We start from the raw sequence: 17,889 nt of genomic DNA on the forward strand, positions 1-17,889 counted from the left end.
TGCATTTTGCATGTTCACCCTCTAGAAGGCTGCTCACATGTTGGCCTTAGAGACCGAAATCACAGGATCATTGGGGACTGTGGGAGTTCGTGATGGTTCCACCATGTTTTCATGGTCAAAGTGAGCATAGAAGACATTGAGATTATCTGGAAGCAAATCTCTGTTGTAACCTTTGTGGGTTGATTTAGATAATAGCCTTCAAGTCCAATAAAAAATCTTGGTATCTTTCAATAATACTGTCATTGAATTTGTAAATTCGGGAGAGTATAATCCCATTCTTCTTGATCTCTATTCATAGGATGAATCTCCCCATTTTACAAATCAGTCTGGTGAACTTTGCTGCATTTCCACCCCTAAAGTGTATCCTTCGAAGTGTGAGAATAGGCATTTCCACAAAACTCTAGCTGCATTCTCCCAGGGCCCTTTTAAACTGCTGTGAGACAGCATTGTTTTTGTAACCAAATCTTCTTACAATAAATGGCAACATATCTTCCTTTCTTAATATTTTGCTGTGGTGCAAGTTAAGCTTAAATGAATTGTGTACACTGACAATGCAGCTCCACCTGAGCATGAACACCACCTAATATTTCACATCAATTGCACGAAGTTCCACAAGAGTATGGAGTTGGCCAAGTAGGTGGCGGATGGACTACTTGTGCATGATACTTACGCTGTAGTGGATGGGCTTTATAGCAATGTGTGATAGGTGGCTGCTATTAATGGGTGAAACCTGCGCTTTTGGTAGTTGGTGCTATACCAAAGGATGGAATTTGTGATGGTTCTGATGGGGTTTATATTAGTGCATTAATCTGTACTTAATAATTTATGTGCAGTCTTCGAGAGTCATGGATGTCCTTTCAAGTTCTGAAGTTTCCCTCCTCTGTGCCACTCCGACCCCGCCGTTTGAGCCCTGAAAATGTCTGCATGCTTGCTTCAACGCTTTCCCTCCGTACATCCTGAGTGGAAGAGGTTGTTAATTGAGACCGACCTGTCCGGTGGCTGCTGTTGTGAGTGGGAGGGTCTGCAGGCACCGCCTGGTCGGTTCGACTAATAAGGACACGTCTTGGGACAAGTCACAGTCAATGGCAATTGCTGCTCTCGGCCCCAGATATTGCGGTTAAGCACTAGAGCAGCGACTTCGGCGATCCCACTGCTCATCTGGTGTGCTTTTCACATATTGAACAATTCTTCCATAAGGTAAAGCCTCTGTTTGATACATATTGTATGCAGAAGTCTTGTCACGAAGTTGTGCTTTATATATTTAGATGGCAGATTTTAAAATGTGAACTGTCGCTTTACTAACTAGAATGCTTTGCAGCTTATTGAACACGTTTCTGAAGACAAGTTCTGTAATTAAACACTTCCACGAGCTGGCAGTTATATTTTACTGAAGCTATCCTACATATCTATATCCGACTTTATTTATAACACTACATACTCCGCTGTTGATTCTCTCACGCAGTTAGAATTTCCTTTGTCATTGCAATTTTGTTTATCTTTGCTTTGCTTATGTACCAGGTATTATTTGCATTATTTTCAAAATTATTATCTGCAAATTATTTGTAACTGCGGGAGATTCTGCATCTCCTGCGTCGTCATTTCTGGATGTGTTTAGATTGTTACGAACGGCTTTGGACTAGATGCAACGGCGTAACAGCGGGTCTGGGCTCGAAGAATGTTTTTAAGTTGCGGAGTTGTATATCAGGCGTGTATTTGACGGCAAACTTTGGCAGATCTTATCCTGCTTCTTCCTCGTAGCGCATCTGTGGCTGTCAGTATGGTATCGGGTGAAGGAACGCGCCCATTCACACCTTATGGACGTTAGTATCCAGAAGCTTAGCTTTCGTTCCTTCGGTTATAAAAGTTTCATTGAGAAATCTGCCAGCAGGCTGCCCTGAAAGCGAGCCGGACGCTGAGTCAGGAGAGAGATGCGAGAAAGGGAAGAACTACGAAACTCGATAAAGTGAAAGAATGGAAAAAGAGGTTAAAAAAGTAACAGCGAGAACAAAAATACACTGAAGACGATCCTGGTGAGAACGATTAATGGGGGGGGGGGGCGCAGGGAGGGACATGGCTGAGCGAAGGGTGCTCATTTGCCTCCTCTTCAGGGGTCCTGGGACAGCAAGCAAGAAATGAAGGGAATTTTGAGAAGGATCAGAGAAGGTTAAAGCGGTGTGTGTCTGGGCGAGCAGGTGAGCAAAATTTCCCGCGAACAGATTGCGACGTTGAGATGTAGAGATGAATGGAGGCTGGAGCATTCGCCAGGATGGGGCGATGGAGTCGTACAGGGTTTGTTGATACATAGACTGACTGAGCATTGCAGTCCGGAAGCAAATAATTCCCACCCAATTTTGTTCTCCCAACCTGAGCCAACCTGTCCAATTTCCGTCTATTGTTGGCTCTGTCTGTTATACTATGGCAAAAGCTTACTGACAGAGAAGGAAATAGTGATGCACTTCAAGATATACTTGAACTCTTGACTATAGAAGAACACATCGGGTGAATCATAAACTAATTGGATGATATTGGTCGCCTGTTACGCTGAGGGTATACTGATACACCATGGCATAATAGCATAGCAGTAAATATTGTTAATTCACTACACACAGATACAGCAATGTAATTTGGTGTGCCAGGGTCTTTTGATTTAAAAAAAAGTTGCCAGCATGTGGGGGTGTACAAGCATGACATTGTGCACAAGTATGTTGGTATCAGGATATTTTCTTGGGGAATGGTATTCTGGAGATCAGCATTTTCTGGTATGGCAGGGTATGTTAGTAAAAGCATTAGAGTATCAATGTTGATATTAGAAAATAAAGACTATAGGAACTCGGAGCAGTTTGGAAGATTAAGGAGTAATTAGGATATTAGTGGAAGTAACAAGCTGATGAATTGCTGCTTGGGAACTCACAGTTAAGGAAACATTCTAAACTTTGGAATAAGGCCTTTCATGAGTGAAACTTATAACATTTCTGCATAAGAGTGACTGCAACCATCTTTTGGATGAAACATTAAACTGAGGTGGTCCTGCTTTGTTGTATACATGCATTTTAGTAATCAATTTGACAAAGTCCCTCATGGAAGGTTAATCCAGAAAATTAAGATGCACGGGGTCCATGGCTGATAGTCTGTTTGGCTTCAGAATTGGCTTGAGTTTCAAGACAGAGGGTAGTGGCTGAAGAGACTAATTTGAGCTGAAAGTTTGTAGTTAATGGAATTCTGCCGGGATCTGTGCTGGGACCTCTGTTGTTTGTAATGTATATAAATGGCCTGGATAAAAATGTAGATGTGTGGGTTAGTAAATTTGTGGATGATACCATGATTGGTGGAGTTGTGGATAGTGTAGATGGTAAAGAATACAGCACAATATAGATCAGATGCAGATATGGGCTGAGAAATGGCAGATAGAGTTTAACCCAGATAATTGTGAGGTGTTACACCTCAGTAGGGCAAATGCAAGGAGACAGTACACTGCTAAGGCCAAGATCCTCAATAGTGTTGCTGAACAGAGAGATCTTGGGATCCAAGTTCATTGCTCCTTGAAAGTGGCTACACAGGTCAATAATGTGGTTAAGAAGGCTTATGGAATGCTTGCTTTTATTTGTCGAGATAATGAGTTCAAAAGTTAAGAGGTTATGTTGCAACTTTATAAAACTGGTTAGATCACATCTGGAGTATTGCATACTGTTCTGGTCACCTCACCATAGGAAGGATGTTGAGCCTTTGTAGAAGGTGCAGAAGAGGTTTTCCAGGATGCTGCCTGGTTTAGAGAGCATTTGCTAGCAGGAGAGGCTGGTTAAACTGATATTTTCCTCCTTCTAGAGTGCCAGAGGCTGAGGGGAGATCTGATAGAGGTTTGCAAGATTATGGAAGGCATAGAATGGTGGACAGAGAGTATCTGTTTCCCAGAGTTGAACAGTTAATGAAAGATTGATCTAGTCACTTATTTAGTGATGTCTGTGAGAGCATGCTATGTGCAAGTTAGCTACCACACTACCAACATTATAGTAGCGACTGCATTTCAGAAAAACTTCAAACAAATTGGGATGTGGGAAAAATACTATATAAATGTATGTCTTTTGAATCATTGTTCGAGAGGTTACAAATAATTCAGGTTTCAGGTCCAGAGTCAAGGGTGGGGTCAGCACACAGATTAGCAAACACTGTTCCAGCTGCTCTTGCTTCAGTTCTGACAAGCTGACGGGTTTGATCACGTCCCTGGGAAGGGGCTCAGCTTTTGTAAGTGGCAGCAATCCCTCTAGGCTCAGTGTTCGATGCTAGTTCTTCCTTCCTGAACATACTTACTCCACTATATCTCACTGATCAATCCAACTTGAGCCAATTCCATAAAATCTCCTGTCTTCCAAAACAATATTTATTTGATAATCAAAGTTTTCAAGCATGAAACTGACCATTAGAGTGCAAGTGTAGCTACATTCGCTGTCCTAAACAGACAGTAAATACTGTAACTATAAACTGTGTAGACTCAGCATTCTATTAGTATCTTTAATTTCAGAGCAGGAAGGAGGATGCAATGAAGATGGGAAAAGCAGAGAGCTAGAGAACACCTGCTTCATGATTTTGCATTACAAGTGATCCCCCCACCCCCACCCATGTTATGGCTATTTAGGTTACAGAAATTCACCCCTTCTGAAGTCACAAATCACTGAGATATGGAATGAAGTTCACTCCATTGGAAAATGTGTGAAAAGAAGCAAATAAATCAGCACAAGATTTACTTTTTTCAACTTGTATTTTTTAACAGATGCAAAGATGATGCAGCTTTGTGTCACAGAGAATCAAGATACAGTATATATTCTAGGAAATTAACCCCCATAAACCCCAAACCCTGCTGCTAAACAAAGAAAACATAGAAACATAGAAAACATAGAAAACCTACAGCACAATACAAGCCCTTTGGCTCACAAAGCTGTGCCAAACATGCCCTTACCTTAGAAATTACCTAGGGTTACCCATAGCCCTCTATTTTTCTAAGCTCCATGTACCTATCCAGGAGTCTCTTAAAAGACCCTATTGTATCTGCCACCACCACCGTTGCCAGCAGCCCATTCCACGCACTCACCACTCTCTGCGTATTTAAAAAAAAACAAGCAAAAAAAAACCTACCGCTGACATCTCCTCCGCCCCTACTTCCAAGTACCTTAAAACTGTGCCCTTTCATGATAGCCATTTCAGCCCTGGGAAAAAGCCTCTGACTATCCACATGATCAATGTCTCTCATCATCTTATACACCTCTATCAGGTCACCTCTCATCCTCCGTTGCTCCAAGAAGAAAAGGCCGAGTTCACTCAACCTGTTCTCATAAGGCATGCTCCCCAATCCAGGCAACATCCTCGTAAATCTCCTCTGCACCCTTTCTATGGTTTCCATATCCTCCCTGTGGTGATGAGACCAGAAATGAGCACAGTACTGTATGTGGGGTCTGACCAGGGTCCTATATAGCTGCAACGCAGCTCCTAAACTCAATCCCACGATTGATGAAGGCCAATGCACCATGTGCCTTCTTAACCACAGAGTCAATCTGCGTAGCAGCTTTGAGTGGCCTATGGACTCGGACCCTAAGATCCCTCTGATCCTCCACACTGCCAATTGTCTTACCATTAAGACTATATTCTACCATCATATTTGACCTACCAAAATGAACCACTTCACACTTACCTGGATTGAACTCCATCTGCCACTTCTCAGCCCAGTTTTGCATCTTTTCAATGTCCCACTGTAACCTCTGACAGCCCTCTGCACTATCCACAACACCTCCAATCTTTGTGTCATCGGAAAATTTACTCCACTTCTTCATCCAGGTCATTTATAAAATTTATGAGGAGTAGGGGTCCCAAAACAGATCCCTGAGGCACACCACTGGTCAACAACCTCCATGCAGAATATGACCTATCTGCAACCACTCTTTGCCTTCTGTGGGCAAGCCAGTTCTGGATCTACAAAGCAATGGCCCCTTGGATCCCATGCCTCATTACTTTCTCAATAAGCCTTGCATGGGGTACCTTATCAAATGCCTTACTGAAATCCTAGATGGTTATCTTTCTTTAAATATGAACATCGACCTGCAGTCTCTGGTAGGTTTTGTTAAAATAATGTGCATGGTACATTTTCACCATTACCTCTGAATGATTGAACAGACACATAATTTACAATCTGTATAATTTAAAAATAATCCCACCTGCCTCTTGTTGCCATAAACATTATTGGACTATAAATGCAAACCGACTGATCTTCATAAAGTAGCTCAGTTGTCCTTGAAGGAGTTGTAATATTCCTTCAGTGATTTAGTCTAAAGCCAAAAGAATTTTTTTAGCAATCAACATTCATTTTTTAGAATTGTGACTCCAAAATTGCATTCCAAAAGTCAACAAGATTTAGAGACTAGTTTGAGAGCAATGGAGAAGCAGAACTCTAGAAAATATTCCTATTTGTCTGTAATATAGAAAAGCTTCTGTTGAGTTCAGAGGTCTAATGAACTTCATAGATCTGTCTATTTTTTTGTCCAAAGCTATGATTAAATTTTCTATATCTGCCCTCTCCTAAACAGTGACAAATCAATGAATATTTATAATTTTAAGTATTTCTATTTATACTGTTTTTACCATAGAATGACATTTATGATGACTTAATTCAACATTTTAGTACACTGAGTCAAGATAACCTTTTTATTACAGAAAAATAGAAACAATGTTGCCCATTGCAATCTGTTTCAAAGCCCTGCATACATTTAAACCCAGATTAGGATGGAACGAACAGGCAGGCATTTGACACAGAAGTCTGACTTTCTTCTTTATAATAACTGGTGTCTGACCTGCTGTATCTGGATCTCTCAATGTCTTTGCTTTATGTGGTGGGATTATTTGGGTCACCCACAGCCAGCTTGAATGAAAGTTGGAGGGTGAAAGATTGTGGTCAGTGAGCCCTCGAATCTTGTCAGTCGGGAAGCCTAGAAGGCGTCCCTATAAGAAACATTACTCACAAGTCTGTGTTTTCTTTTGTTTGTTAGTCTCTGATAAAGTGGTAATGCTGCACCACAAACACTTCTAAATATGAACAACTCGTGGCAAGGAATATTTCGTTCTGCAGGTTACTGACCTACTGTCCAAAAAGTGGGAGACTGTGCTTGGTGTTTGTTATTCACAGCACTGCAATTATGCTAAGAAGCCAGTTAAGCCGCTGAATAAAATATGCAGCAGGCACTGGCCAAGTTAAACAGCAATTTGTTAAATGCTTGGCACTAGTGGTGAACCTAGTGATTTTCACATTGAACAAAGACTGAAGGCTCGGAGGGTTACATAAACTGAAATAGTTGGAGATCAGAATAGATCAGCGTAAAATCTCTTACTAACTCTTCCTTCAGTTAGTCCTGACGAAGGGTCTCGGCCTGAAATGTCGACTGTACCTCTTCCTTGAGATGCTGCCTGGCCTGCTGTGTTCACCAGCAACTTTGATGTGTGTTGCTAGATCTTATTGAGTTCCATATAACTTCTGAAATAAAAACATAAAATGCTGGAAACACTCAACAGGTCAGGCAGCATCTGTAGAAAGACAAACAGCGTTACTGTTTCAGGCCCAAGACCTTACGTTCTGATAGGTAATATTTCAAAACGTATCAAGAAAACATTGACCTGTTTGAAAGGTGACCAAGACCTTCAGAGTTGTATTCTTTTTAAGTCCCATTTTATACTGCATAACAAGTTACCATATACACTCAGTGGCCACTTTATTAGGTACAGAAGGTACCTGATAAAGTAGCCACTGAGTGTATGTTCATGGTCTTCTGCTGCCGTAGCCCATTCACTTCAAAGTTTGACAAAGTGCATTCAGTGATGCTCCTCTGCACATGACTTTTGAAATGCATGGGTACCTAACAAACCAACCTAATAAAGGTGGGCACTGAGTGTATGTATCACCACAGAGAAGCAACGTGAGATAAAGTGCATTTGCAAATGGCAGTGGTATTATTGTGTCTTTTGGTGAAAACTGGTTGAAGGGATGAACAAAGACAGTATAGCTGCATTTAAAAAGGCATACACTTTGCCCATTTTAGATTTGATGTTATATGTTTATATTGTGTGTATATGTATATTCAGATTTGTTTATGCAATGGATGTGCACATGTTCTGTTCATATGCATGTGAACAAATTTGTCAGACTGAAAACTTACATGGAACTTACAATTATTTGTGCTTTTTATTGGTGAATTTTTCCTATGTGTATGTACGTATGTATGATTGTGTGAATTTGCATATGTATGTGAGTGGATCTTGCTCTATGTACTCAAAACTTCGCTGATTTCTGTTTCTCTGCAGATACCTTGACATTTGCTCACATGAATTGAAGAAGAAATGAACCACACAACAACTTGGATTAGCTACCTTTGGATGACAGTTGTGATTCACTTAATCAAAGGGAAGCTTGCTCACAATCAAGCAGGTATGACCAACAGACTTGCTAACCCTACAATTGGAATGTGTTTGTTCTTTTTATCTGCTGTGTGTTCCTAACAATTATTATGCAATCCTGTTACTTGTCCTCAATACAGTGCAAAAATCTTTGCAGTTTTCAAAAAATTATTTACTCAGGAAGAAATAAAGGTAAATTCTTGCTGTTAATTTCTTCAAGATTGAACCGAGGTATAGAATTCTTGAAGCTGTTAAGAATCAAAGCTGATTCCCAAATGATGTACAGTGGATTTTAGCTTTACATCAGTGTTAAGATTACTTGTGGTGACTGCACTTAAACATGAGATGTTAGCTGTAGTTCATCAGATAACTTTTTATCATTCTCAGTAGATGTCAGTCACAAAGATGTAAGACAGTAAATATGATTTGGAGCAGGCAGGAGAGAATATGTATGGAACATATTGGTGATATGTAGGTGCAGTTTGGAACACTTCGATCGTGATATGTAGGTGCAGTTTTGGTCACCTATCTACAGGAAAGAAATCAATAAGATTGAAAGAGTGCAGAGAAAATTTACAAGGATTTTGCTGGAACTTGAGGGCCTGAGTTATAGGGAGAGGTTAAAAAGGTTAGGACTTTATTCCTTGGATTGTAGGAGAAAGGAGAGATTTGATAAAGGTATACAAAACTATGAATATATTAATAGGGTAAATGCAAACAGGCTTTTTTCCCACTGAAGTTGGGTGAGATTAGAACTAGAGGTCATGGGTTAAGGGTGAAAGCTGAAGTGTTTAAGGGGAACATGAGGAAGACTTCACTGAGAGGGTGGTAAAAGTGTGGAATGAGCCACCAGCAGAAGTGATGGATGCAGGTTCCTTTTCAACATTTAAAAGAAGCCAAGCCACTTAACATATTCCAGAAGGAGTTAAGTAATCTTTTCATGGCTTGAGGTCAGGTGACATAGCGAGAACGTTGGAACAGGGGACAGAATTTGGATGTTATGTCATGATCATATTGAATAGTGCAGCAGGTTCAAAGGATTGATTGGTCTGCTTCTGCTCCTATTCTCAATGTTGTTACTCTATTTAGTGTAGACACTCTGACACAAATTGATTTCTGCCCCTGACTCTAGCACAGTATAAAATTTAATCATACCTTCATAAGAATTCTCACGTAGGACATAGAGAGAGAACAGAAGAGAGGGCAGAATAAAAAAATACTTGCATGATAAGTGAAAATATATGAGAGGAAGACACGTTAAAAGATTAAGAAAACCACTAAGAAAATCAGATGATAGGATATAAAAATTGAGATAATAAGTATCAAAAATTAGGGAAGAGTGAAATCAGAATCAGAAGCATGATTATTATGTCATGAAATTTGTTGTTTTGCAACAATGCAATACTGTATACATAGTGCAAAAGAGAGAGCAAGGATAGTGAAGTAGAGTTCATGGACCCTTCAGAAGTCTGTGGTGTAGGGGAAGAAGCTGTTCCTAAAATGTTGACTGTGCACCTTCAGGCTCCTGTACCACCTCCTTGATCGATGTGATGAGAAGGGGGCATGTCCTGGATGGTCAGGGTCCTTTATGATGGAAGACATCTTCGTGAAACATCTGCAGAAAGAGCTTTATTAGATTAGTTGCTCTGAATCAGGCTCCATAAATGTAATGTGTAGAGTTCCTTGTATAGGGTAGCCACAACAAGGTATGTTTCCAACTTTCAACTTATCAAGCATGGCCTTGGTTCAGTGCATTTTGAAGCTAGTCTATACTTGCAATCTGAGGTCACAGGTCTCTTGATTGGGATTTGACTATGAATCAGCAGTGTTATCAGATGGTCCAAAGGGCTTTCTCCATTCAGTTTAGCTGAAAAGGATTCACTCTAACAGGAGTGATGACTCCCTTATGTATGAATGCACACAGTGGCAGTCCAAGCTTGAAAAACTAAATGGAATGGACAGTGAATATTCATCAAACGGTTATTTATGTAGACTGACGACTTAGTCTATGCACAAGATGCAGTTGTTTCATTGACACACACTGACAAATAAATCTTGTGAACAAGTAATAATTTGTGCTTCTGGAACATGCTAATATAATGAGAACCAATTTTATGTTTCAAGTGAAAGTGAATATTGTCCTTAAATAAAACACTTCATTGTTTGACGCAGCTTGTGTCGCTGCTATTCATTTGCATGTGGCTTTCTGCCCAGGAGTTTCCACAAAGCAAATATCAGATTATAGCCATGAGGGTGGGTTGGATAGGTGAGCATCAGAGGGCACTTCAACAAGAGGTCAGGCTTTGTCTTATAGGGATGGGTTAATCACTCGGAGTGTTTCATTCACAATTTTTGACCAATAATTTGAGAGGACCTTCAATGCATGAGTGTGGTCAGATGAAAAATGTGGGCAATATCTTCCAAGCAAGCTCAGCTTCAGGGTTCCTAATATCCAGAATTCTTTTACTACGTACCGTCATGAAGGAATAATTTACAGCAGCCAACTAACCTACAGCAGGTATTCGATAAAGAAATTGAGAGATACAAGGACTCGGGGCTACGGTACTATAGTGGTTAGCGTGATGCTGTTACAGCTCGGGGCTTTGGAGTTTAATCCCGATGTCCTCTGTAAGGGTTAAATCAAAGTTATCAGGGGTTGCTGGGGTGGTGCAGCTGGAAGAGTCCACCCTGCACTACGTCACTAAATAAATAAATAAGATGTTTCATAAATGCCCTATCTTTGATCAAATCTTCTGTCACATACCCCATGTCGTGAGAAGTTATTTGACATTAGAATTTCAGTTGTAGGCATCGTCATCAATCACAATGAGATGGTCTATCACCAAAAAGTGGAAGAGCTCGAGGCCTGGTGCCAGGCAAATAACCTCTTCCTCATTGTCAACAAGACAACGAAGATGGTTTCTGACTTCAGAAGAACTTGTAACACTCACAGCCCTCTTTACATCAGTTGCACAGCAGTGGAAACTGCTGGCAGTTTCAGACTATTGGGAGTGCACATCCCACACACTCTCGTGGTTCCAGAATACATGCTACACAATCAAGCAAGCTCACCAATGCCTCTCCTTTCTGAGGAGGCAAAAGAGAGCAGAACTATGCACATCAATACTCACGACCTTCTACAGATGCGCAATAGAGAGTATCCTAACATGTTGCTTCACTACATGGTACGGAAACTGCATTGTGGCAAACTGGAAAGTTCTACAATGGGTAGTAAAAACTGCCCAATGTATCACCAGCACCAACCTATGCACCATCAAGGACATATATATGGTGAAGTGCTGGTAAGGGGTCAGTAACATCATGAAGGATCTGTTGGACCTTTCTCATGTACCGTTTATCCCACTCCCATCAGTGAGGAGTATATGTAGCATCCATGCTAGAACCACCAGACTCAAAAATGGTTATTTATCCAAGCAGTAAGGCTGATAACCCATCCAACTATTAACCCTCCCCTCCACATGCCGCACCACTGCTACTTTATCATTTCCTGTCAGTTATTGTATGTACAGCCCAGTGTCATTTTATGGACATACAATCAATCCATGTTTATAAGCTATCTAATGTATTTCTATTTATTCTTTTTTTATTGTGGTGTTCTTTATGTTACTGTATTCTTACACTGCATTAGATCGGGAACAACAATTATTTTGTTTTCTTTTACGCTTCTGTGCTGGAAATGACATTAAACAATCTTGAATCTTGACTGCTATGTGAACGTTATTGGGGCATTTTACGCTGTTACATTCACTCGTAAATGTCTTGTGAATTCCTTGTAAATTGGACAGACTGGTGAAGATGAATGCTGGATGGTCATAAATTGCTTTTCTTGGATTATTTGCTATTGAAGAATAAGTTTGTTGTCTGAAATACAGAAGTATATCTCTTCATTTTTACTGCACATTATTGAAGCAGCAGAACAAAGGCAAGTTGAAATTGTCAGAAACAAAATTTTAAAAGATGTGTATAACTACTAGGTGATCGCAGAAAAAGAATGCGGCAGTTCTGTTATGGATTCTTCTTCTCAGCTGATGCAATTGTTTTTAATTAAATCCTGCACTCAGAACGTAATGTTGTTTGTGATTGGAAATGAAAGGTGGAAGCCTAGGCAGGAAGACCTAAATGTCTTGGAGGAATGTTGAACCTCCTAGCTCTCACGGAATTTATAAATTAAATTATATATTATAAACAAATCTCATAGTCTTCTCTGGCCACCACAGCATTTCAAACTGTTAAGACCCCAGTAATGCCCAATAATAATGTGGTGTGTGCCAGTCAGCCTCTGGGCCCTGGAATCTCACTCGCAAATGCTTCGATGGATCCCCAACCTGAAGCCTCAACTTCCTGTGCCAGTGCATCTTGCACTTCGAGCTCCAGCCAACTCTATTCTATGGACTGGACAAAGATCGCCTTCCTCATCCCCCTTGGCTGGTCTTGGTCTGACCTGAGCCATCACTAACTGGAACAATATAGAACCCATCTGACACAAATATGAGGATTTCACTGCTGATATGCACCAGGTTTTCAACCATCTGGGAAGTGGAAGTGAAGCTTGGTACTCAGTTCAGGCCCATCATGGTGAACTGTGGCTGGAATGCAGAGGTGTTGCTGGCCCATTATTATCATGGACTCTTGGAGTGCTTGAAAGATGAGCTGTCTATCTGGGAGATGCCTCACCAATCTCAAAAACTTCATCACTCTGGATCTACATATTATTATGATTATGAGGATGCGCAGTCCCCTTTTATTGTCATTTAGTAACACATGCATTAAAAAATGATAAAAATGTTTTTCCAGAATGATATCACGAAAACACATGACAAACCGATTTAAAAACTAACAAAAACCACATAATTATAACATATAGTTACAGCAGTGCAAAGCAATACTGTAATTTGATAAGAACAGACCATGGCAGAGTAAAAGTCTCAGAGTTTCTCTCAAGTCCTATCATCTCATGCAGACGGTAAACCTCCAGCGCCACCAACTTGCCGATGCAGCATCCCGGAAGCATCTGACCACAGTCCGAGTCCAAGTCCGTCCGAAAAACTCCGAGCCTCCGACCAGCTCTCCGACACCGATGCACCATGCACCATCTCTGCCGAGTGTTTCGACCCCAGCCCTGGCAACAGGCGATACGCAAAGCCGAGGATTTGGGGCCTTCGTCTCTGGAGATTCTCGATCGCACAGTAGCAGCGGCAGCGAAGCAGGCATTCCAGAAGTTACTCCAGATGTTCCTCTGTGCTTCATGGCTGTCCCCATCAAATCTGGATTGATGCACGGCCCATAGTTACACATATTGATATTCATTTGGAAAGGCCGCGTGCGCTGCGTTGTGCCGCCATCTTCTCCTCCCTCCGCACTCTGTCTTGTGGAAAAGACTCTCCAGATCATCAACCACGCCCTCAGTTCTGGGTTCCAGAACTATTTCAGTTTGCAGGATCCTCATCACCAATGCATAAAGAACCCAGACAGTTAGGGACAGCTACCTTAACCATACACCGCGCCCCCCCCCCCCTCAAGAGCACAAGCATTGGTGGAGAAACAACTTGTGTGCCTACTGCAGAGCAGCACTCCACCAGTACATCAAGGATGGAACCTTCAAGTAGAGATGAGGGGTCTCCTATCTGGCAAGATCTCCCAGGCCCCTCATTCCAGCACTATAACCGATCTCACTCTCTCTGTTCTCCTCCACACTCTATTGGATCTACACACACAGGAGGCTGTGGTGGATCCTGGTGCAGCAGGCAACTTTCTGGGTTGGAATCTATCTGTGCAACATTGGACCATCACCCCACCATTACTGGACATTCCTTGGGGACTGGGACAGTCAGAGCATGCACACCACCTGTGCATATGAGAGTCAGAGATCACCGCAAGTCTATCCAATTTCTCCTGATAGACTCACCAAACACTCCTATTATCCTGAGTTACTCCTGTCTCTCCAGTTACGACCTTCACTTCACCTTGTTATCTGGTGTACCACTGAGTTGGGTACTCATCTGCGGGATCACCTGCTAACTTCAGAAATACTGTACGTGGAGATCGAGGAACCTTCAACTTCACCAAACTCTGACAGGAATATCATGACTTAGCCACTGCCTTAAGTAAAAGGAAAACCAGGAGCCGGCTGCCTCGCAGACCATACGACTATGCAATTAACCTCCTCCCAGACACCACCCCTCTCCAAGGCCATCTGTCTCTGTCTGTGTCTCTTCTTCCCCCCACCCGCCGAGACCCAAGCCATGAATGACTACATTACTGAAACGCCACAGCATGGCTATATTCACCCATCTTAGTTCCCAGCTCGTAAAGGATTCTTTGTCAAAAAGAAAGATAAGACAATAAGACCATAAGATATGGGAGCAGATTAGGCCATTTGGCCCATCAAGTCTGTTTCACCATGTCATCATGGCTGATCCACTTTTCCTCCCTGCCTCAACCTCCTGACTTCTTCCTGTATCCTTCATGCCTTGACCAATCAAGAATCTATCAACCTCTACCTTGAATATACATAAAGTCTTGGCCCCTCCACAGCTGCCTGCGGCAAAGTATTCCACAGATCCACCACCCTCTGGCTAAAGAAATTCCTCCTCATCTCCATTCTAAAAGGATGCTCCTCTATTCTGAAGCTGTGTCCTCTGGTCTTAGACTCTCTCACCATAGGAAACATTCTCTCCACATCCACTCTTTCACCATTTGATAGGTTTCAATTAGGTCACCCCTCATTCTTCTGAATTCTAGTGAATGCAGGCGCCGTCAGACGCTGCTCATTTGACAAACCATTCAATCCTAGAATCATTTTTGTGAACTTTCTTTGAACCCTCTCCAGTTTCAGCACATCCTTTCTAAGATAAGGGGCCAAAACCTGCTCACAGTACTCCAAGTGAGGCCTCACCAGTGCTTCATAAAGTTTCAACATTACATCCTTGCTTTTAGATTCTAGTCCTCTTGAAGTGAACGCTGACATTGCATTTGCCTTCCTCACCACAGACTCAACCTGCAAGTTAACCTTTAGGGAATCCTGCACTAAGTCCCTTTGCATCTCAGTTTTTTGTATATTCCCTCCATTTAGAAAATAGTAAACCCTTTCATTTCATCTTGTACATGACCATACACTTCCCGACACTGTATTCCATTTGCCATTTCTTTGCCCATTCTCCTAATCTGTCTAAGTCCTCCTGTAGCCTCTCTACTTCCTCAAAACTACCTGCCCCTCAAGCTATCTTCATACCGTCTGCAAACTTTTCAACAAAGCCATCAATTACATAATCTAAATCATCGACATAAAATATAAAAAGAATTGGTCCCAGCACAGAGCCCTGTGGAACACCACTAGTTGCTGGCAGCCAGTCTGAAAAGTTTCCCTTTATCTATGCTAGAATCTTCCTTGTAATACTATGGGCTTGCAGCTTGTCAAGCAGCCTTTTGTGTGGCCCCTTGTCAAGCCCTGAAAATTCAAATACGCAACATCAACTGATTCTCCTTTATCTATCCTGCTCATTACTTCTTCAAAGAATTCCAACAGATTTGTCAGGCGAGATTTTCCCTTGAAACCATACTGATTATGGCCTATTTTATCATGTGCCTCCAAGTACCCTGAGACCTCAACCTTAATAATCAACTTCTCAAACACTGAGGTCAGACTAAGTGGCCTATAGAATCCTTTCTTCTGTCTCTATCCCTTCTTGAAGAGTTGACTGACATTTGCAAATCTCCAGTCTTATGGAACCATGCCAGAATCTGTTGATTCTTGAAAGATCATTACTAATGCCTCCACAGTCTCTTCAGATACCTCTTTCAGAACTCTGTGGTCTACACCATCCGGTCCACGTGACTTAGCTACCTTCAGACCTTTCAGTTTCCCAAGAACCTTCTCTGCAGTTATGATAATTTCACACACTTCGTGCCACCTGACAACTGGAACTTTCACCATACTGCTGGTATCTTCCACAATGAAGACTGATGCAAAATACTTATTCAGTTCATCTACTATTTTGTTGTCCTCTATTAATGCCTCTTCAGCATTGTTTTCAAGTGGTCCAGTATCCACTCCTGCCTCTCTTTTACACTTTATGTATCTGAAGAAACTTTTGGTATCCTCTTCAATATTATTGGCTAGCTTACTTGCATTTCCATCTTTACCTTAATGACTTCTTAGTTGCCTTCTGTTTGTTTTTAAAAGCTTCCTAATCCTCTAACTTCCCACTAATCTTTGCTCTATATATTCCCTCTCTTTGACTTTTATGTTGGTTTTGATTTCTATTGTTAGCCAATAATTGTGTCATCTTCCCTTTAGAATACTTCTTCCTCTTTGGGATGTATATATTGCTTCCAGAAATTACAGCCATTGCTGCTCTGTTGTCATCCCTGCCAGTGTTCTTTTCCTATCAATTCTGGCCAACTCCTCTCTCATGCCTCTGTAATTCCCTTTACTCCAATGTGGTACTGATACATCTGACTTTAGCTTCTCCTTCTCAAATTTCAGGGTGAATTCGATCATATTATGATCATTTTCCCATAAGGGTTCCTTTACCTTAAGCTGTGTAATCAATTCTGGTTCAATGAATAACATCCAATCCAGAATAGCTGATCCTTGAGTGGGCTCAACCGTGAGCTGTTCTAAAAAGCCATATCATAGGCACTCTAGAAACTCCCCCTCATGTATTCCAGCACAAACCTGATTTTCCCAATCTACCTCTCTATTGAAGTTTCCCATGACTTTTGTAACATTGCCCTTTTGGCATGTATTTTCTATCTCCTCAAAGATGGAGATCTTTGTCCTGGCATTGACTACCGTGGACTCAACAAAATCACTTAAGAGCCACAACCATCTCCCCTTAATTCAAAACACTTCATGGGGCCCAAATCTTCACCAAGCTGGATCTACAGAGCGCATGCAATCTGATCCACAACCACTGGGAGATGAGTGAAAGTTGGCATTCATAACATCGACTGGTCACGAGGAATACTTGATAATGCCTTTTGGACTATCCAACAGTCTAGCCATTTTCCAAGCCTTCATTAACAAGATCTTCTGAGACATGCTACACCAGAAAGGTGTTCACCTACCTGAACAACCTCAACAACATCCATATCTTTTCCAAGAACCCCCAAGTCAACAACCGTCATGTCTGTTCAGTCCTTCAGCGTCTTCTCAAAAAACAATTGTACTGCAAGTTAGAAAAATGTCAGTTCCACACTCATGTCATTTCCTTCCTGGGTTACTTCCTTTCATTCCAAGGCAGAAAGTGTACGCTGTCATTGAATGACCGCAAACAAGCTGCCTCAAACAGCTATAGCACTTCTTGGGCTTTTCCAATTTCTACCACCATCTCATCAGGCACTACCACAAAATCACCACTCTTCTCACTTTCCTCACCAAATCACTTACCTCACTGTTAGCCCAGTCTGCTGCCATAGACTATACTTTTGAGGAGTTCA

At 41.5% G+C, this 17,889-nt stretch overlaps 1 protein-coding gene across 1 annotated transcript in view; it reads left to right on the plus strand.

Annotated features, from left to right (window-relative positions):
* Positions 1-1,080: 1,080 nt before the first annotated feature.
* The window catches only part of LOC134357361 (collagen alpha-1(XIX) chain), a 372,824-nt gene continuing 356,015 nt past the window's right edge, over positions 1,081-17,889 (plus strand). The window contains exons 1-2 of the mRNA XM_063068836.1: positions 1,081-1,197; positions 8,335-8,458. Coding sequence (XP_062924906.1) covers positions 8,371-8,458 — 88 coding nt within the window. The 5' untranslated portion in view covers positions 1,081-1,197; positions 8,335-8,370. The remainder of the gene's footprint in view (positions 1,198-8,334; positions 8,459-17,889) is intronic.

This window comes from Mobula hypostoma, chromosome 2 (genome assembly GCF_963921235.1).
Source record: "Mobula hypostoma chromosome 2, sMobHyp1.1, whole genome shotgun sequence".
Classification (NCBI taxonomy): Eukaryota; Metazoa; Chordata; class Chondrichthyes; order Myliobatiformes; family Myliobatidae; genus Mobula; species Mobula hypostoma.